At 42.6% G+C, this 22,342-nt stretch overlaps 1 protein-coding gene across 4 annotated transcripts in view; it reads left to right on the top strand.

The window, feature by feature from the left end:
* SHTN1 (shootin 1) overlaps positions 1-22,342 on the top strand; it is a 103,243-nt gene that overhangs the window by 13,579 nt on the left and 67,322 nt on the right. For all 4 annotated transcript variants that reach the window (XM_082719030.1, XM_082719032.1, XM_082719029.1 and 1 more), the window contains exons 2-3: positions 7,883-7,935; positions 18,045-18,105. In XM_082719030.1, the coding sequence (XP_082575156.1) occupies positions 7,895-7,935; positions 18,045-18,105 (102 nt within the window). In that variant the 5' untranslated portion in view covers positions 7,883-7,894. The remainder of the gene's footprint in view (positions 1-7,882; positions 7,936-18,044; positions 18,106-22,342) is intronic.

The raw sequence follows: 22,342 nt of genomic DNA, 5'->3' as shown, positions 1-22,342 counted from the left end.
CTGAAATATTTTGTATGGTACACAGAATAGTAATAGATTAAGATCCTTTTAGTTGCTTGATTCTGTTCAAATCCTCTGTGGCACAAATCAGAGTATGATTCCATTACATACATATATGGATGTGAGTGTGTTTGTGTGTGTGTATACACATACACATGTATACACACACATATGTTTGTTTTATTTTTTAATTTTTTAAAAATATTTTATTTATTTATTTGACAGAAATCACAAGTAGGCAGAGAGGCAGACAGAGAGGGGGAGGAAGCAGGCTCCCCGCTGAGGAGAGAGCCTGATACAGGGCTCAATCCCAGGACCCTGAGATCAGGACCTGAGCCGAAGGCAGAGGCTTTAACCCACTGAACCTCCCAGGTGCCCCATATGTTTGTTTTAAATAAGACTTTTGGGGAGCAGTTTTAGGTTTATAGAGAAACTGAGCAGAAAGTACAGAGAATTTCCACATAGCCTCTTACCTTCCCCCACTCCCTATTTTCTCTATTATTATCATTTTGAGTTAGCATGGTGCATTTTTTAGAATTGATGTGCCATACTGATCTTTATTATTAATTAAATTCCATACTTTACAGTTGGGTTCATTCTTTGTGTTATATATATCCTATGGGTTTGGACAGTTGTATGACACGTACCTACATGACATTGCCATACAGAATAATTTCAATGCTTCAGAAATTCTGCTTTGCTTGTTCATTGCTCCCTTCTGAACTCCTGCAGCATCCCAGATCTTTTTACCTGTCGTTTTGCTTTTTCCACCATGTCATAGAGTTGGAGTCATTCAGTATGTAGCCTTTTCATATTGACTTCTTTCATTCAGCAATGTGCACGTATGGGTCCCCCATATCTTTTTGTGGCTTGATAACACATTTATTTCTTTGTATCACTGAATAATACTCAGTTGCAAGGTGTACTGCATCTTGTATATCCATCACCTATTGATGAACATGATGGTTTCTTCCAAGTTTTGGGGATTGTGAATGATGCTGCTATAAACATCTGTGGGGGGTAAGGCATGGTGGAGGAGAAGTCTCCAGTGGTTCTGTGATAAGGTCTCTGTCTCTTGGTGAGCCTGTGCCCTCGGGCTCTGACTTTCACTTGCGCTTCTTAGTTTTGGTGTTTCTTCCTTAGCTGAGACGGGAAGGCTTGAGGGACCTGGAGTTGGTTATTACCTTCTGCCATGTTTGTTCGGCTCTAGGGAAGTATTTCGTGCCAAAGGTAGGCCTTGCCCTGAAGAACAGAGGCTCCGGGCGTGTTTCAGCATGGCTCCTTACCCTCTTCCCCTGCTTGAAGCAGTAGGGAAATTTCCTCTGATATTTTCTCAAAGCTGTGATAACACTTCAGGAGATGATAAAACTCTGAAAAGATTGGGACCCTCCTAAGACTGGCCCACTCACTAGGATTTTTAACTCAAACTTGTTAGCATTGAGCCTTCAGCAATTTGCCAATGATGGCTTAGGTTTCCCTCTTTCGGTACTGGTCTCTGAGCAGGCTCCGCACTGCGGCTTCTGCTTCAGGAAGTTGTGATTGTATCTCACTCTCCAAGTGTTGAAATAGCCTTTTGCCCTGTGACCTCAGTTCTTTGGTGGATCTAAGAAGAGTTGTTGATTTTCTGTTTGTTCTGCTTTTCTGTTGTCTTGAGGACAGGAGCGGTGAAAGAAAAGCTCCCTGCCAGACTGGAAACCAGACTTACACATGCATTTAAACATACTCAGTTTCCTTCCCTTCTGTGGGTTAATTTGAAGTCATTACTCTAGTTCGTTGGGAGTCATTCTTAAGCATCATTAATTCATTAGCATTGAACTGTGTGTTCTACCAAGTAATGCGTAAATTTCAGGTTTGCCATCATTTCTTTTCAGATGCGAAATCTGTCATCTTTGTTTTTTGATCAGGTTTTCCAGCACTGTTCCCCCCCACCCCCCCGGGCTTTTCTAATGCTTTAATTAACAAGGGAGGTATAAATGACTTCTCTTTCTACTCTGATTCTAAAAGAGGACCCACTGGCATATGTGCAGAAGGGAATAATGTCCTAATTGAACATTATCTCTTATGACTCATGTCCTCATTCCCCATTAGTAAGAGGTGTTTCAAGGCTACATGAGTCTCAAAGATGCAGACTTAATGGATGAGAATCTACATTAGAAGATCTTATGAGGCGCTGTTTTTCTGGTTATATTTGATGGCTATTTAAAGCTTCACTTTTATTAAGTATCTTGTTGTAACACGTGATGTAAGAGACCCTTTTAATATGCGGAGGAGGGTCTGTGCTCTTTCACAGTTTGTTCACGGGAAGACCTCCATCCATTCTTCCTTCTTCCTTAATTTAACACACGTGTACCCAGTCCCTGCTGTGTGTCAGGCATTGTGCTAGATGCTGGTGTCTGTGTGCATAAACACATGGTCTTCGCCCTAGAGCATTGTTCCTGGTCCAGTGTTTGCACATTGTACACAGTCGTGCCCAGGAATTTTTTTTTTTTTTTTTACATGAATGACTTTGGAAATCAGTAGACTGGTCCTGCCTCCAGTAATTCTTACTGTGGAACTTGACTTCTGCATGTATTTGTATCTTCATTTTTATTTTTATTTTATTTTTATTTTTTTATTTTTTTTTTAAAGATTTTATTTATTTATTTGACAGAGAGAGATCACAGTAGACAGAGAGGCAGGCAGAGAGAGAGGAGGAAGCAGGCTCCCCGCTGAGCAGAGAGCCCGATGCGGGACTCGATCCCAGGACCCTGAGATCATGACCTGAGCCGAAGGCAGCGGCTTAACCCACTGAGCCACCCAGGCGCCCTGTATCTTCATTTTTAAAATGGGGCTTAATTGCTCCACATCACGATTTGTATGAACCAGCCATTTGGTCAACAGAGGTATCAACTCTGCTTTGGATTCTACTGGGTCTGAGGTCTTTCAGACCGAGCTGAATAGGAGAGAAGACGAGAAAACAGGCTTCGGCTCTGATGATTTGTAATGTCGCCCATAGATGCTCTAGTAGAGGTATGAGCAGGGCACTCTGGTAGGATATTAGAAATAGGAATGTTGATTTTTGTCTTAGGTATATGGGGAGGGTTTTTGATAGAGAATGACAGTTGAATTGCCTTGTCAAGGAGGAATTAGGGAAGATGGGGAAGGGAAAACTTGGCAGGTAAAGGGAAAAATGTTTCCTGGGTGTGAAAAGTCTTAGAGGTCTGATGGCTTGAGTGCTGGAGTCTAAGGCTGAATGGCAGGAGTGGGGATGGGTATCCCAGGTTGTGAGGTAACATCTTGGCGGGGTCTACAGGAATGATGTAACCAGGTTGCCTTGTTACTGTGCTCACCATCTGCTTTGTGAAGCATGAACTTGGGACAGAGGGAGGCTAGAGGCTATATGAGAGGACTTTATTTACCATTATCAAAGATTAGAAGTAGGGCCGATATACCGTAGAGGAAGGGCAGACTGGGGAGATGTTTTATGAGATGGGAGCTGTTTGATAATTCACTGGAAGGTAGGAGAAGGAGAAGAATCAAGGGTGATCCTGAGGTGCTAGCTTAAGGACCCGGTCGGTGATGACCCCAGAAGGCCGTCATGCATATGGGAAGGAGGAGGTTTGGGTGAAAGGGACCTTGATGAGTTCACTTTCTAACATGTTGAGTTCGAGGTGCTCATAGGCTGTCTAGTTTGAAGAGATCCAGAATAGTACTGCCTAACAGAACTTCCTGCTGTGATGGGAATGTTGTGTGTCCACTGTCCACCATGGGAGCCCCTAGCCACATGGAGCTGGGGAACACTTGAAATATAGCTAGTACAACCGAAGAACGGAATTTTAAGTTTTCTTTAATTTTAATTAATGTACACGTAAGTAGTCACATGTAGCTAGCAGGTCCGTATCCGACAGTGCAGGTCTGGAAGGTGTTGGATGGGAAGTACTGTATCTGGTGCTTATTCTTGAGATAGTGTGATCTACCTGCCTGGGACTGAGAGGTGTCCAGGGACACTGGACTCTTCAGTCTAAAACTAGGAAAGTCCCAGGCAAAACGTGATTGTGACTCACCGCAGCCGGAGGTGTTCTTCCCTGTGTTTGTGAACTTTAAGTGTCATGCTTCTGAAATGACTAAGTCTACTCCTCTGATTTCTGGGCTGACTATGTCATGATTTGCAGCTTAGAAAGAAAGCTCCCTTTCTTGGCATTAGGGAGCTGGAAAATGGAAAACCAGCATGATTCTTGAAACACGTGCTCTGCCTGATATTTTCCTTGTTTTCTCCACGTCTCCCTTTTTCTTCCATTCTGTGCTTTTATGGAGTGATTCCCCTCCCTGGCCGCACATTGGAATCACCTGGGGTGTTCACTTCTCAAACAAATATGGTGCCCAAGGTCCACCTTAGACTAGTTAAATTAGAATCTTGGGGCGGGGTGGGTGGAGAGGGGGCCAGACGTCTGTCTGGTTTAAAAGCTCCCCAGGTGATTCTGATGTGCAGCCCGGATTGGAAAGTACAGCTCCCAGACATGCTTCCGCTTCTTTGCCATTTTTTTTTTAAACTACAACATACTACAACTGATTGTTAGCCCTCTTCCCCCTGCTTTTATTTGGCAGAGTAGTAGGGTTTCAGAGATTTTCTGCTGTGCTAGCTTTCAGGTCACGTGTGACAGAAGTCAGCCTGAGACGGATGGCGTTAGATCTCTTATCGCCCACGAGATCTGATGTGCTGTGCTGTGTCAGTAACAGTAAGCATGGTTGACGTATTGCACACGTAACATACCTAAGCACTCTGACACCTTACGTGTTAGCTCACTCTTAATCACCGCAGCATGAGAAAGATACGTAATTTTCCTTCTTCTTTTCCAGAGAAGTAATCGGCAATTTAGACCAAAGTCCCTTGGCTGCACTTTTTAATTACTGTGCGATGGGACCTTACCGTACCTTGAGATAAACTGTACCTCCAAAGCCAGGAGAGGAAGTCTTCCCAAGCTGTGGTTATCTTTCAGATGGCCGAGCGCTGGTCCAGTTCATCTCGACTTTTGCATTGGTTACTTCAAGATTTGGAGGCTCCGTATCATCCAGTCGTTTGAGTTGTGTGACTCACTTAAAAAATTTCCAAACTCGGAGCCAGTTCTGAAACAAAGAGAAGGCTTTCTCTGTGACCCTTTAGCATTGCCAAAAAACAAGTAGCTGAATGCCGCTAAGTCACTTCAGTTTTTGCCAGCTTTGCAGAGGATGGGGTTACTCATCCTCGTGTAGAACACATCATGTATATTCACTGTGATGTGTGTGTGTGCGCGCGTGCATGCTTGTTTAGGAAAGTGAGCTTGGTTTTCTAACTACAATGAAATAAAAATACAAATAAATGTTTTTCTTTCCATTTATGCCCTATTCCCCAGGTGTTCCCTTTCCACCGGGAGCTCTTCTCATATTTTCCCCATACTTTACCTCTCCATTCCTTTTACCTGGCTTTATTTTTTTAAGTTGCACAAAGTCACAAGAAAGCACATTGTCTGTGGTTTCCATTAAGGTGGTTTCCATTAGGTGAAGGGTTCTTAATTAATGCTCTTCATGAAGACCCTATAGTTGGGAATCTGCAATGTTTCATCTGGATTCTAGGCTATATAATGGAAGAATAGTATCGGTATTTTTAAAAAGCCTTAAAGCTGTTATCTAATGTTTTAAATAGAAAAACATTTTCGTAATGTCAATATGAGATCATGGTTTTATAAGCCTTTATTGTTCGTATGTCTGTAAAGTAGGTCATCAAGAATACAGTGGTAAATCAGTCTTGATTTTTCAACTCCAGGTACAGATACTTTTAAATGTCAAGTAAACTAAAGTCTCTTGATAAAATACATATTTATTTTTTGAAAGAATATTAGGTATAGTAATAAGACTTGAGACCGTGACCATAGACTACCCAGTGCCTAAGTGTATATTTTTAGAATCTCTTAGTTTTGTTTCTTTCTGTTAAAAAAAGGAGGGGGTCACTTTATTGATTTTTCATAACCAAGGACAGCTTCATTTATACCCATTGGTTGGGCTTTGTGTGGTGGAGGCTGATGAGGGGCTGGTGTGCATAGGGCTTCATTCTGTGGTCACTCAGATGTTTTCTGTTGAAAATATAATTATTTTTAAAAAGGCTCTATCTTGGGGCGCCTGGGAGGCTCAGGCCATTGAGCCTTCAGCTCGGGTCATGGTCTCAGGGTCTTGGGATCAAGCCCCGCATTGGGCTCCCTGCTCCCTGGGGAGCCTGCTGCTGCTTCTCCCTCTGCCACCCCCTTGCTTGTGCTCTCTTACTCCCTTCAAGGGAATAGATAAAATCTTCAAAAAGAAAATACCTTAAAAAAAATCTATCTTTCCATGTATACATTCAGCTATTTTATGGGCTGTCTCATTTCAAAGGATTTTTTTTGGGTGTGGCTTCAGTAAAATTGTTCATTAACTCTTATTTAGATGGTCATGAAGTGCCAATAAAACTTAGGGGTGTTGGTGGTGTAATCCCATACATATTTGTTCATTTGGTTGGATTTTAAGGTTGTGGTCCTGTAATCACCCTAGCTGTTCTAAATCCTTTGGATCACGGTTATAGGACACAAAGGATATGATTCACCATGTGAATTGTTTGGTTTTGGGGTGTTCTCTGTTCCAGTGGTTAGAATCCTACACTTCTAGAATTAATGACCAGATTATTTGGGATGTTCTTGAAGCCACTGGTTTCAGATTCCTTTTTTTCTGTCTTCTGGTTATTCATGGAAATAGGAAACTCTGTTTGTCTTTTTTTTTTTTTTTTAAGAAAAACTGAGCTTTTTGTAGATAAATCCCAATTACATTTTTTAAAGTACAAGTATAAAAATCCCAACTCCTAATGTCCTGGCTCTGTGGTGCAAGTCGAGGTGCTGGTTGGGGCGTAGGCCCGCCTCACACATTCTGCTCCATCCTTAAGACTGGGTCATGCTCTTTCTTCCCATCACATGCGATGAACATCATATTCTCAACCGTGAGGTTATCGAAGAACGGTGCTTTGGCTGAGAAAGGAATGTGGGTGTTCCGGCTACTTTATTTGTCTGGTGATAGAAGCTTTTAAATAATAAGCTGCTGTTTTTTCACATACTTGGAAATATTTCCAAACAGTTCACATATTTTTCCAACTTACTGAAATGAATCCCACTGGTCATCATGGGTCGGTCATGGCTGACCTTGAAATGCATGAAAATAGTAGTTGTTAGCTGAGCGCTCCTGGCATCAGCCTTTTGCTCTGCGGACGAAGGAGATGTGGGGGGTGCCTGGGTGGCTCAGTTGGCTAAGCATCCACCTTTGACGCAGGTCATGATCCCGGAGTCTGGGGATTGAGCCCCACATCGGGCTCCCTGCTCAGCAGAGAGCCTGCTTCTCGCCCTGCCCCTCACCCTGCTCATGCTCCCCCCCACCCCCCGCCAAATACCTAAATAAAATCTTAAGGAGAAAAAAAGCAGATGTGTGACACTGAACTGAATGTGTAAGCCTACATTATTTTCTGGAGGCTAATTTTAAAAATAAACCACCTCTGATTACAGTACCACAGACTAATGGTGCTAGAAGGAACTTCAGGGAGCACCCCCCTATCTGCTTTTACGGGACCAGGTGCTGAGCACCAAAGAGAAGTGATTTGCCATAGGTCACTTATGGCTCCGAGGTCTTTCCGTGACCTAGGGAGAATCCGAAATTCCGCTTGGTGGGCTCATACCTGCTGTGGTCTCTTTTTCTTTCTTACTCTTAAAAGCAGAAGCGCTTCTTCTGTGGCCTTTTCTCTACCCCACCACCAACCTCAGAAACAACAGAGGTGAGTTGGATCCCAGGTTTTCCTACAGTAAACTTTTGATAGTGTTAATAACATTGCTTTCCTTCCCCTCCCCCCGCCCCCTTTTAGCCATCGGCGAATATGAAGACCTCAGAGCAGAGAACCAGAAAACAAAGGAGAAGGTTTGTACTTTACCCTTTCTTTCCTTTCTCACATGTGTGAAAGCCTGGACGGCATGGTGCATTGTTCTGCCACCAATTTCAGTTAAATGCGAATGAGAGTTTTTTCTTTTTTCTTTTCTCCTGCATGTGCGGTTCAAGCTAATATCAACTCCAGGCTCCAGATGGTAAAGAATAGCGGGCATGCCACAGTGGGCGCTGCTCTGGGAGATTAACTGCACAGCTAAATGTGCAGCAAGGCACCAGGCCAAGCAACTCAAGCCCTCAAGCCCCCAAGAATTGTACTTTTCCCCTAACGACCAGATTTGGGATTCTAGTGACGGAATTGAAGGGAAGACACGTACCTTTGGGGCTTAAGACAGAGTACATTCTGGAGAGAACGCTTTGGCGTTAGTTATTGGTGTTTAGCCCATCTTCTTGCATAAACCCTTTTTTATGCTCGCATCGTCTAAGTATATGAAAAATATACTGAAAGTTGAAAATCATCCACTACAAAGATAGTAATGCCTGGTGAATGTTTTCAGGGGCCTTGGCACAAGTTTTATTTTTAAACTGAAATCACTGAATTCAGCTAACCTTTATAAACTACTTACCTTTTTGTCTCTGCACATAATTCATCTAAGATTTGTGAATATTTGTTTATGTGTCTTTTTTCTCCCCTGCAAATTAGGGAGGGCACAGAAGGGAGGTCTGAGTTAAAAAAAAGAGGAGGGCTAAATTGAACTGAGAAGTAGGAGAGAGAGAGAGAGAGAGAGAGAGAGCAGAGCTGCCCGTTATTGTTTTTAGGTAGAAACAAAATTTGTGTTTAGAAATTACTTTGATAGATTAAATATTTCACCACATAATGTCCATGGTGGAAAATTTAAAAATAGGTCCTTCAATAGTTATTGAAGTTGATGGTCATCATGGCTGTAAATGATGAGACCTTTAAAATTTGAGAGTAAGATCTGGAATGAAAGTGGGCAGTGAGCCGAATATTTGTAAAACCTTTGGCATATTTGAGGCTATTTAATTTAAGTTTTTTGCTCATATTACTTGGCTACCTATATTAGCTGTAACATGGTTTGTGATATTAATGGTACGATATAGAAATGGATTTTGATACCATTGTTTTTCACTTAGTTTTCAGGCTCCTCTGCTCATTTGCAAATAAATCTTTGCTGTTCTGTGACATCTGGAGTTTCTTCTCTTCTTTCCATCTGGTGATTTAGGGAATGGTAGGTAGGTGGGGGTGGTGAAGATGTCTGTGATACAGAGTGGTTGCTGCGTGCATCTCTAACGTGGTAAGGAAGGCCCAGAAGAACAGTTTGACAAGGTTCCTAATTCTAATGCAATAACCACCGCAAATCACAGATGTCCTGAGGCTGCCAACAGGTGGGGAGTTTGTGCTTAATCCTGGCTCCCGGAGGCCCCATAATTTCAGAGAGGAACCGGCAAGAGATGCTCGGGCCTCTTCTCCCAGGTACACAAGCATCTTGCAGCTGTAGGAGAAGGAGCCAAGAAGTTACCAGCTGAGTCTCTTCCGTGTGTCCAGGCCTAGGAGGGGGAGAGCAAGAAAAGTTGGAAGGGTTAATTCAGGAGAATTCTTTGACTTAACCTAGAAGATCGGAGGGAAGAAAGCAAACCCGTGTCTTCATGTGATGGTGAAGGAAGGATATAGAAGAAAAGGAGTAACAGAGTCAGAAGAGCAAATTTTTTGTTTTCTTTCTTCTCCTCTAATCCTTGCTTACATACGGACCTTGCATTGCCCTGAAAGTAGTGAAAACATCCATTCCTGGCGATGTTGATGGTTATTTAACTGAGAGCCACTTTCTGCAGGGAGGTTTTTAAGTGAACCATCTGTTACACAAGTGGAATTATAGGTAAAATGGATTTGGTAAAAGGAGGACTATAAATGACTTTTGCCCATTAACTATTTGCATGTTTCTCTACATGGCCTAATACTTTTGTAACATCTGTATGCATTACTGACCTTCTTATGTGCTAATTCTTTAAAAAATAACTATTAACAGAAATAGGAAGAAAAGAAATGAATGCGGTATGGAATGCTGCGGTTGGGTAAAACAAAATAGAGTGGTTTTAAGTTCACTCTGTTCTGTTTATCTTCTGTTAAAGGACTAACGGGCTTATTATTGCAGATCCCCCCCCCCCCAAAAGAGGGCTGCATTACAAAAGTTGGAAGCATATAATAAAAGCCTTTTATACAGCATAGAATGAGAAAAAGCAGCTTTAGTTCCGGAGGTGGTAAATGGAGAACACCATTTTCTCTGGCAAAGCACTTTCTTGTTCCTGGCTGAGGGAGCTTTGTCCAGGTCATACCCACAAATACGCATGGCCATCCTTCCCTCATAGGGGAGTTTAGAATTAGTCAGGGAGAGAAATCTAAGGTGGAAGTCCTTTTGCCATGGTTAATTTGATCTGGGGGAGTTTTGCATGAGTGAAAGGGACCAGAGTAAATTCACTGCAAGTTATCTCTCCCTTCTACATGTCCACATGAAGTCTATCTTTGTTGCTAGATGATGAAACTGATCAACGAGAAGAGACAAAGGGTTTGATTTCTTTGGATAAGAGCTTTTGATGCTCTGTTTGGAACCTCCTGTGGGGAGGCAAGTGGTAGGACGTGAGTTTATGCTTAAGGGTCTGTATTTATAAAGAAGCTGCCATGGGGCACATACATACTCAATTATGTTCCTCGTCTGATGCCCCAAGCAGTCCCGTGTCAGCTCCAGTGCACAGAGAACGGAACCTCAGGGCTTAACAGAGTCAAGTTTCGTACACAGGTCTTCTGACCACAAATGTTCTTTTTAAAGCCAGTAAACTCATGGAGCTGATTGACTTTTTCCACCAAGGTCTTGGTGTTAATCTTCGTTCATTGTTGTTAGCTCATGAATTTTTCATAGCAAATTATCAGACTCAGGACTTCTCTGGATCACTTGTCTTGACCATCTGTAGGTTTGTACTTAAAAACTGAAAGTTAAATATCAAATCTGTCTGGTGTCAGAAACGTCACATGTGTGAGCGTGTGTGCATGCAGATTCTGATGTAGGTGTGCAGGGGAAGAGTAGACTTGGAAGGTTGGGTCGGTGTGTCAATGATCTTTTCCTTTGTAGTTATCCCTTTTTAAGACAAATGTAATGTTGATCATTTTGTAGTTTTTCTCATTGTCTTTGAGGATGGAATCAAAGTCTGTTTGAGTTTGTAAGGAAAGCTTTTTTGAAGGGATGCCTGTTGAATGCCTTCTGAGTACTGGAGTATTAAGAAAGATAAATAAAGGTCCCCCTCTTGAGTGAAACCACTCTCATGAGGCGTACGGCCACATGGACAAAGGATAAATTGTGCTGTTGAAGTGAACGTCTGCAGTTTGGGGGGGGGGGTGGGAAAGGGACAAAAAGATAAGGATCCTATCCTAGACCGTGTGACAAATTATTATTAGCTCTTAATGCTTGGCTCAAATGCCTCCCCTTTTTAAAAGTCGTCTCCAACCTTTTCTCAAGCAGAATAGTTTACTTCTTTGTAATAAAACATGTTTATTTCCTTGTATTTATCACCTTTTATCAATCAGTTATCATCAAAATAGTAGGTAGGGTATGAGTAAGTTGTATGGGGTTGGATTGTAATGTAAAAAGTTCAGTTTTTGTTTTTTTTTTTAATGTCAGGGTCAGGGGAGTTTATGGAAAGGGCGCTACTTTCTATTATTTTTGGGCTAGTTTCTAAGTGACATTATCAGCAGTATGTTAAAAAGTAAGAAAGGCTAGCCCATTGAAGTCAACAAGACTTCCAAAAATGTTTTTTGATGTATGGAAAAATAGAAGACGATATACTTTGGAATCAACCAAAGAAAATGTGATTGTTTGCCTGTGAAGCAGTCTCCCACATTCAGAGGTTAGTCATGCTCCTACAATGGAAGGGCATTCCCCTTCTGACTCATTCAGGATCTTTGTCATAATTGTGTGGGGCTCTTTCCTATATGGGGGCAAAGCCTCACTGAGCTTTTAATGGAATAGCTTTCACGTTTCTCAGGGTGGTGGGGGTGGGTGTGGAGCATGCCTAAAAAGAAGGGAATGTGTATAATAGAAGAATATCTGCCTTTACACAGTATTTATATTTAATATTATGTCTTGAGATTGAGTTTTGAAATGAATACATGTTTAAGTGGCTGATTAGAAGTCGTCTGGATAAGCTACTGTAACAGTACATCAGGCGGGTCTGTCAGCTTGCCAGGAACAATGAATGAAAGGGAACGAGGCAGACACTTTCCAAGACTTACGTTTCAAGAAGCAAGATATATGATACTGTTTGCATCTTGGCTCCCCTTGTCTATTGTCAGAATTTGTTTCTCTTGTGTCAGTTTCAGAGGTGAAGGTCCCAAAGTATTTTATTTAAAAAAAAAATCAGTAAAGAAGCCACTTTAAAGAGCAAGATATGCATCCATTATGCTAAGCGTTCATGCATAATACATCCACATACATGCAGTTTCTTTAGAACAGAGTGGCAAGTGGTCGTGCCAGAGAAAAAGTAATTACTTAGCAGTTTGAAAGTGAAAATGAGTCTCTTATTAACAGCAATCTATCCAGAAACAAAGAGCAAGGATCTCTGTTCTGATGACATGTGTTTCCATCTAACACACAATACCTAGAATTTGGAGAATGCTGCAAGACAGCTTCAGGGGGCAGCTACTGAAAATTGGAGGGAAAGAACTTTGAATTGGAAGAAAGAACACCACCAAAAGAGAAAGAGAGTGAAAGGAATTCCATCTAAGTGGGAATGGTTTCTTTTATTGTGTTCTTTAAGGACAGGCACAGTTGAGGTCTAGCCGACCTTCCATAGGTAGAACTGTGGGATTGTCCGGCATTATTAAAAATGATTTTGTTGGGGGGCGCCTGGGTGGCTCAGTGGGTTAAACCTCTGCCTTCAGCTCAGTCATGATCTCAGGGTCCTGGAATCGAGCCCCGCATCGGGCTCTCTGCTCAGCAGGGAGCCTGCTTCCTCCTCTCTCTCTCTGCCTGCCTCTCTGCCTACTTGTGATCTCTCTTTGTCAAATAAATAAATAAAATCTTTAAAAAAAAATGATTTTGTTCGTCCTCTGACAGCATCACCAAAGACCCTAAAATAGATAACTGTGTGCAATTCTGATGCTGTGCGTGTTGACGTTTTAAACATTGTAACCGGACACAAAGGGAGTGAACTTCAGGTAAAAGCAGTAGAAATGGTGGTGGGTGGAGACCGTTTCGGGTCTGGGGTGAGAGCCTCTGCTACGTGTCCCTGTGGTACAGCCCGTCCCCCTTCAAGCCGGTGTTCTTATCAATTGCTTGCTTCGAGGCTGATCTTCTTGGTAGATCGTGAGCATAGTTGCGAGCACCCTGGCTGTTAGTTCCCCCTGGATCCCCCCACCCCAGGGTTAGCACAGTGCCTGGCACATGTGGGTGCTATGTCACTAGGTGGTTCAGGGCTCTGAGGAAGGAAACTGAGGCATTCAGTGATTACAGTAGACTCCCTCAGCGAAGGTCCTTGCCTTGTGCACATCGTCTGCTTTGTTGATGGTGTGTGTATGCGGCACATGTGTGCATGTCATGGGCCCCAAACTGGCCTTTCCCTAGGCTGGCAACCCTCGCTGCATCCGTGCACCACGGAGATCAAAACGGACGTTCCCGTTCTTGGGGGCAAGACACAGTTCCGAGTGCTGGGCTTTTTCTTGTGTACGCTACACACACAGCAGCGTATAAAGAAGTGTTAGTACCTACAGGCTCTCTGTCTGTCTGCTGAGACTGCGGAGCAGACACTTTTGTCTGCACCGTAATGGCTGTGTGAGGGGGAAGGAAGGGAGTCCTGCCGATGCACATGGCGACCACCCTGCAGGTCACTCCACTGGTGCTTTGAGATGCTGGTTGAGTTCGGGAAGCCAGGTGTCTGCCTGGGTGAGGCTCTGAGAACAGATCGGCCTGGGCTTCTCATGTGGAGACCAGGAGACCAGGGCCTCTGATAATTCGAAACCGGCGAGGCCAACCTCTGGTGGATCCCCCACTTCACAAAGAGCCCCCATGGAGTCTAGAAGAGACCCCGTGTAATCCAGCTAGTGGAAAGCAGCCAGCGCTCAAACTGCCGGGTTCCACCCTGGCCGCAGGCTCTCTAGAGCGTCGCTGGGCATCCTAATTCAGTGATGTGGGCCCTCACATCTGTTGCTATTGCAAAGTCTTCCTGAGCAATTCTCACACAAAAAGAGGCAGTTTCCACAAATGCTGCAGCTGCGTGGGCAGGGTAGAGGAAGGGGCCGGGTGGGTGAGGGGTTTCTGCAGGACGCAGAGACATTGCGCTCTCCCCTAGAAGCCCAGAATCCTTGCTGACTTCCCTGTATTGGTTGAATGAGAGGAAGGTCACAAGATACTTTGCTGGGTTCACCTAAAATGATGAAATAAGCGGATGTCTGGATTTCTGCTTAGTAAACGGGTACATCCTTCATATTTTGTTCAGCTGTGGTTTGGGAATAAGTCAGCTGTCTTTGCCGTATGCATAGATCCCCCCACCCCCTTCAACACACACCCCTTTCAGCATCCATAGCAGATGGTAAATTCTGTGGCTGCCAGTTTTATCATAATGTGGTTGCAGAAAATAGAAAGCAAATCACTATGAAGACCCCCGGGAGAATACAGCTGGGGTTGGGTAGCGGCTTCTGCATTCTCTGGTGCCGTCTGCGGGTTCCTGGACAAACGTACGGCTGGTGATGGGAACCAGTTACTGGCATGATGGAACAGGACTGCGATGTGGGGACCTGTCCTTCACGAGAGCCCGTCCACCTGGGCCTTAGCAGGAGAGAGCGCGGGCATAAGGCTTTGCTTCTGGGAGGCTGGTGTGAGCCTCCCGACAATTGCCATGTGGTGTCCGTGACCCCCGAGGGGGCGCTGCGCGAGGGGCCGTGTGTGGTGTCAGCCAGCAGGCCTTTTCACGCGTGCGGAGGGAGCGTGCCCTCCTGTTCGATGCTCTGGTCAGGCAAAGTGTCAGTGAAAACTCTGGCTTTTGATTTAAGTAAGAATTAAGTTAAGCTCTGGTTCCTTCAGGTGGAGCTTTGAGAGGTCCAGGGAAGATCCAAGCAGTATTAAGTCAGGGGCAGCGCTCCCAGGCACCAGACCAGAGGTGATACAGCTTTTCCGAGGGCATCGTACACCTTCAGAAATGAAGATCCACAAAGTTAATTTGAGAGTAAAACAGCAGATACATTTCATTTGGCAGTCATGCCCCAGGAGTGCGAGTCTAGTCAGAAATGATGTTTGATTTTGTGCTTTAGGCAAAACTGCCTTGTTGGAGGTGGGTATGCAGACAGACTCTAGGAAACAGGAACATTCCTGAAACTGCTGACCAGAATCTCGTAAAATTAAGGGTTCTACTCTCTGGCCGGGGAAGGATCTCCACAAGCTTATTTGAGAATCCAGAACTCTAGTGTTCAGAATTTTAAACACCAGAAATCAATCAAGATAGTTTATCTGTTAAGTTGGACCTAGAAACTGTATTAGACAGCATTACTTTTTTGGCAGAGGAGAGATTCCTTGAGAAAACCTTGATGAAAGAATATGCATCCTCCTTAAGGAAATAGTCCAGCCTGACGTTCCTGCAGAGGGTCCAAGTCAGGAGCTGGTAAACAGCCTTGCTCATGTAGCATTAGGACTTGGTCCATGTTCTTTTGCAGGAATGGGTTTACCCACATGGATGGAGATAAGCTTTTTCAAGTTTCAGTTCTTGACACATTGAAGGGGAAGACCGAGCAGTTGACTTAATTTTTTTAAATTAAAAAAATATTCTAAAGCCCAAAGAAGGGCAGAGAGTAAAAACAAATATGTAACTGACAGAACTAACTGTCATTCTGGGGCAGCTGCTGGGCTCAGTCAGTTAAGCGTCTGCCTTTTGGTTTCGGCTCAGGTCATGATCTTCGGGTCATGGGACGGTGCCCCACGTCAGGCTCCACGCCCAGCAGGGGATCTGCTTGAGAGTCTTTCTCTCCCTCTGCCCCTCCACCCACTCTCGTGGGCGCTGTCCCTCTCTCCCAAATAAATAACATCTTAGAATAAAGAATTAACTGTGTTTTTTTTTTAACTTAAAAAAATGCTACAGATAAAAATGAAGATCTTCAGTGTCACCCAGCCCTGGGCCCTTGCCCTTTCCCTGTATTTTGAGAGAGAGTGCCTGTGATAAATTTTGTATGTATCCTTCTATTTTGAGTTTTTATATTTTTATGTATGCCATATATATCATGAAATATACATTTACAGCCCAAGTCTATCAAGTGATTTTATTTGCTTAAGGTATATATTGACCTGGATTCTCCAATTCCTTTACTCACCTTTGTGGCTTTTGAGGTGTAGGTTGACACGAGCAGCTTACGATCATCGAGTCGTGGTTCTCTAGCATGCTACATGAATATACCATGATTTATGCTCAACCTATCTGTAGAATGTTACTAGAAATTCCAGTAATAGAATCTCGAAATGGAATTGCAGGGGTGCCTGGCTAGCTCAGCCAGAAGAACATGCGACCCTTGATCTTGGGGGTGGTGAGTTTATACCCGCGCTGGGTGTAGAGATTACTTAAAACTTAAAAACAAAAACAAAAACCAGTAGTGGAATTGCTGAGTCATAGGGTGTGTGCACTTTCAGCTTTGATGGTTTATTTCTAAACTAGTTACGTCTGTTGACACTTCCACCAGCTTCCACTTGTCACTGTATGTGACAGTCCTCAACTGACAGCAAACTTTTTCAGTTTTTGCCAGTCTTAGATGAGACTATCTCACTGTCTTAATTTGGGCTTTCCAAATTATCAGTGGCATCATAATTTTTTGGCTGTTGAAATTTGAAATAATAAATATCCAAAGGCATGAAATCCTAATATATTTATATGGCACAGTAGGATTAAAATATCATTTAAAGTTGTGTTTTACTGGGGTGCCTGGGTGGCTCAGTCGGTTAAGCGTCTGCCTTTTGCTCAGGTCATGATCCTGGAGTCGCAGGATTGAGTCCCATGTCGGGCTCCCTGCTCTTCAGGGAGTCTGCTTCTCCTTCTGCCCTCTCCCTTTCTCCCTGGCTCATGCTCTCTCTTACTCTCTCAAATAAATAAATAAAATCTTAAAAAAAAATTAAGTTGTGTTTTACTCACATGACTCTCTTGTTATAGTATTATAGTATTTTCAGAAAAATTCAGATTTTAATTACTGCCTTTATAGTTAAAAATCATTTCTTAAAGTCATAGACATTTTTGATGAAAATCTTTCTAAAATGTTTTATACTTAACCTGCTTTGTGAAATTCATAGTAAGTTGAATCAGTCCTCATAATGAACATGAAGTTTTTATAAAATTCATTCATACCTCGAGGGCATGTTAAAATATTGGATACTTGTTTCTATACCAGATACCCAGAAAGGTCCTCATGCTTTAGTAGTTATTTTTGCCTTTTATAGTATTCCCTCCTCCTAGTTTTCAGTGAGTCCTCCTTCCTTTTAAAACTCAAAAGTAGTTTATGTTAATAATATATGCTTATTGTGGAATATTTTATCTTTTCTCATTTTAATTTGCCACCTTCTCTTTGGAATTCTAAGGATAGGAGGATATTTTCCCCTTAACTGAGGATTTCAAGGGGTGCACGACAGCAGTTTGTCTTCAAGTCGGGGTCACTTCTGGCTGTGCACCAGTGTTCTGGATAGTTCTGGGAAGTTCGTCGCTACCCAGTTTCAGGGAATCTGACCTGCGGGTGCATGGGGTGTTCACTGTATTACTGAAATACCTACTTACTGAAAACACTGGGAGGAGGGAAGACCGTAAAAGGCAAAAAGAGGCACATATATTCTCTTAAAGAATGTAATTTGAATGCAAGGATGTTAAATTGGTCTGTTCCTGAGGAGATAATGAGCAGTGAGATGACTCATTGTCTTGGAAGGTCCAAGGCAAGTGGCCAGATACAGATGGTGCAAGGCCATGCCGGTTGAGTAGCCTAAGTACCATGTGACAGTTAATGCTTTTTAAGGATTTTTAATTTTTGTTTTCATAAAACTGCTGCTGTTGATAGGTTTGCTCTTTCTTGCCTTCGCAAACTTGTGAAACAAATTTAACATTTGTGTCTCGTCTCCTTTCAGTGTGACAAAATTAGGCAAGAACGAGATGAAGCTGTTAAAAAACTGGAGGAACTTCAGAAAAGTATGTAAGCGTTTCATTGGAATTACTGTAACGCACATAACTATGTTTGGGAATTATGTGGGCAGACACGTCCCCTATGTTTAGTTGCTGCTGCGTTGGGCTTCCAAGAAAGCAAGAATTGTCTTCCTATTTGCTGCCCCCTCCCCCCACCAAAAATGTCCTGGCATTACTGTGATTTTCAAACAAATGGAATGAATATTATTGTTTCAATAGTATGTTATTATAAAAGACAGTTTGCACTTGTTATATAAAAAACTTTACTATGCAGAACAGTTAAAGAAGAACTAAAATTACTTATTATCTTGATTCTTTGAGAAAAGGCAGTGTTAATATTCTATAGTCTTTCTTTCTTGGTCTTTTATCTGTGGGCACTATTTATGTCCACAAAAAATAAAGTCACGCTTTTCATTCAGTTTTACAACCTGCTTTTTTCAGGGAGTGGTGTATTGTGGTCATCTTTGCATGTCAGTAGAGATCTATTTTTTTTTTCTGTATTCTCTTACATGATAGTACTCTAATTTATTTGAACATTCTTTCAGTGATAGATGGATTATTTCTGAGTTTTAGATATTCTAAGTAATGTCAAGTATAAGGGTATTCTTATACATCTTCATAGTGGTCTGATTTGTTTCTTACATTAATTCATAGAAAAGGAATTGTAGTTCACAGAACTATCACATTTTTAAGAGTCAGAATGTTTGTAATGGCCTTCTCACCAAGGAATGTTGTATTCCCACAAAAGCTGTAATAATGTGCTAAATGTTTGCTATGGTATTCTTGTATGCCATGCCAATCTGTCATTACCTCGTCCACTAAGATAGAATGTATCTAATCATACTCAGAAGGATCAGAAGGGAATAGGTCATGGGAAAAGGACTAGACTCTAGCAGGAAAAGTTGCCCTTCCCCTTGGAAGCAGGATCTTTCTCCGTCTTTCTGCAAATGCTGTGTTAGGCTGTTTGATTATATCATAAAGTGTTGACTTGGTAACTATGCAACAGAACATTTTATTCTTGTCGAAGGTTAAACAGGCATGAAAATGGAGCATTATAGTTCATTTCAGTACCCAGTTTATTTCAAGTGTCTGGCTTTAAAAAAGTCTCGGGAATATTGTTGTTGGTACTTTCCTTTGGAGGCCAATATGCTATGACAGAAATATCTCTTACTTGTGAATATACAAACTGCGATTGTGTAGAACTTTCTTGTTCCCTAAGGCGGGATTAATTTGATACTCTTCCACTTTTGCTGACACTGGGTCACACTGAAAGAATTATACCATTTACATTGTTACCAATTCATGTTCTCAAATTAATTATTGATAGTGGGTTGGAATGCTGTGTGTAGTAAGAATAGTTCAAGGTTTTATGTTTGGACTTAACATAAAATGCTTTGGTCGGGCAGATAGTAGGCATTTTGCCTCTTGTGTTCTGCAGAAATGGAAGGAGCTTCTCCCCAAATCAACCTACCTTTAGAGTAACATATAAACGTTCCTCTCCCACTTCCTTTTCCCCTTTCTTTGTCTTTTCCTCTAAATATCTTCGACAGTTTTAAAAATTCACATTTTTCCTTACGAGCAACTCAGAGCCTAAAAGAATCAGCTGAAAGGTTAGTACAATGATCTTTATTGTTGTATGCATTGAATTTTTGACTTTCCTAAGTCTGCTTAATTAATTTAAAGTTTGGATGGCAGGAGAACAGAATGCCGACTCTTTTCTCTGACTCAAAAGAACAGAACGTGGGGACGATGAAAATTCTAAATACTTGTTAAAACATTCTGTCTGGGGTAAATGGTTGATGACTTCTGAACAGGGAGCAGGATTTCGGATTTGGAAGGGAGCACAGCGGTTACCAGCAGGAAAAAGCAGCTGTGCTGTGAATCCACGTAGTCCTGAGCAATTTCTGCATTAGTAAAATTGGGATAAATGACCCTGCCTCCGAGGCTGTTCAAGGAACAAATGAGATAATTCATGGAGAAAGTGCTGAACACAGTGCCTGGTGTTAGAGTTTAAGTGCTCAGTCAACGTGCGCTGCTGCCACCGCCATCTCGTTGACTGTCCCGTCCAGAGCCCGAGCCCCTTCGGCATGAAGAGTCCATGAGCCTGCTCACGGGTTCGTTTGCAGAGCCTGGTCTTGGCGCTTGGACAGCCCTGGGGAAATATCTTCGGGTGCTAAGTTGAAATCTGCCTGCCTGTCATGTATACCTAATGAGGCCCAGATCTCAGAGTGAGGGAAGAGCCCCGTTAAGCCGAAGGGCTGTGCTCACCTCGCTGGTTGTGCTCTTCTTAGCCGGTTTCGTCCGTATTTCCCTGCCATTTTTGGCCTCCATCAGCTCTGCCCAAGCCTTCCTCCTGTCTTCCTGCACAAAGAGCCCCGCTGCAGAGCAAAGATTCATGTGAATCTGTCCCTAGGAAGACAGATTCACGTGAGAGAAGAAGTCACTCAAGGCCTTTCCAGTCCTTCAGCCAGAACCTGAGAGCCTTTGCGGTGTGTGAGGACACACCCGTGTCCCCCGCACGCCTGCCAGCTCTCCTCCGTGTTTGCACACGCGTGAAGACCTGTCAGACGATCTCACATCGCTGGCGAGTAGACGGTATGTCTCCACATGAGCTGCAGAGACGTCCTGCATCTAGGCGTTGCTGAGAGTTGGCTGGATGGAGAGGAGTTGCGCTCACGTCAATCCCACGCGTGGTATCACATTTGAATACAAGTTAGAAAGACATCTAGAAAATCAGAGTCCTCTAGAAGTTGGTTTAGCTGGGCTTTACACGTTAGGACTGTATTTTGGGATGTATGTTACTTGACTTTTTTGGGCTTCAGTGTTCTCCAGTAAGAAATTGCTTTGATATTACATACCTACCTCGTAAGACTGACGTGAGGAATCCTGACAGAGCACATCGGGTTTAGCACAGGCTGGACACAGAGTTGGCCCAACAGTCAGTGCTAGCGGTTGTGTCCGAAGCAGTTCTGTTCTAGAGAGAACATTCTTGTAAAGGGGTGTTTCCAGACGAACATAGGCCTGATAGATTTTTCCAGTCACAAACACAAACACAAATGTGACTATGTAGCACATACCCAGCTGTATGTCAGGTGCAAGACGGTCAGACATGAGTAAAGCTGTGATGCTTGAAGTTAATAGAAGACAAAAACAAATCAAAAAGATAAAGTCCCAGTTGCCCCCCATTCTGTGATGGCAAGTATGTCAGAGTGCTTTGCGGTCGTGAAGAGGAAAAATAGACTTTGCTGGTTCAATTGGATGGGTGGAAGCACTCATGGATGCCCTTTCAGGTTATGCTTCTGAGTTGTGAGAGTCACTAAGAACAACTCTGATTATGGAAAAGATCAAGCTTATATACAACTAAGAAAATAATGCAGTGTAGCCCCATGGGTCCATCATCAGCTTCAACAACTACCAGCCCGTGGCCAGGCATTTCATCGCTGTCCACGCATGCATTCTCACCGACCTCAGATCATTTTGAAATGAATTCAGTCATCATATCATTTCATTTCATCATATCATTTAATGATAATTTTATCGTAAATAAATATAACAATTTCAATACGTGTTTCTAAAAGTCTAGAATTCATCTTTCTTCTTTTTGAACCCTTCCTGTCATCCACATCAGAGCTATGTTAGGTGTAGTGGTCATTCCTGGTCTGGGTGTTAGGAGACAAGCCTGAATTTGGCAACATAGAGCCAGTCACTAAATGAACAAATGAAAGGTTTGGTTTTCTTTTTGTTTTTTAAAAAACTTTCATCCTTTGGAAGTTGCAAATAAAATTACATATTGCAAAAATGTCTGTTTTGTGTCATGTAACCTGACTTGTAGTTTTGGAAATGAGGTCTGCTTTTTAAAGATATAAATGCCCTCTGAAACATGTTCTTTTCTTTTAAATCTAGAAAGTGAATGGGTGGGTGTCTTTACTCCCCACTTAGCATTGAGATAATTTTTTAAACTAGAAATCAAAGCACTACTTTTGATTTCTACTGTTCTCTCTTAGAGGAAGAGAGAAAAAAAACCTATCTGATGGGGCCTGCTGTATGAGAATTGGAGAAAATTGTGGCTAGTGCTGCCTATGTAAGTTTATCAAGTTAAGTTACAGGGCAGCTTTTTACAAAATGTTCAGAAAATAAGTGTGAGTGTGTGTGTGTGTGTGTGTGTGTGTGTGTGTTTCTTTTTGCTGGGCCTAAACCTTGCTATGTGGAATGATTTTTCCTTACTCTTCCATGAGCAAGAATG

The sequence above is a fragment of the Mustela nivalis genome (genome assembly GCF_964662115.1).
Source record: "Mustela nivalis genome assembly, chromosome: 2".
Classification (NCBI taxonomy): Eukaryota; Metazoa; Chordata; class Mammalia; order Carnivora; family Mustelidae; genus Mustela; species Mustela nivalis.
This window is presented reverse-complemented; position numbering and strand designations above follow the sequence as displayed.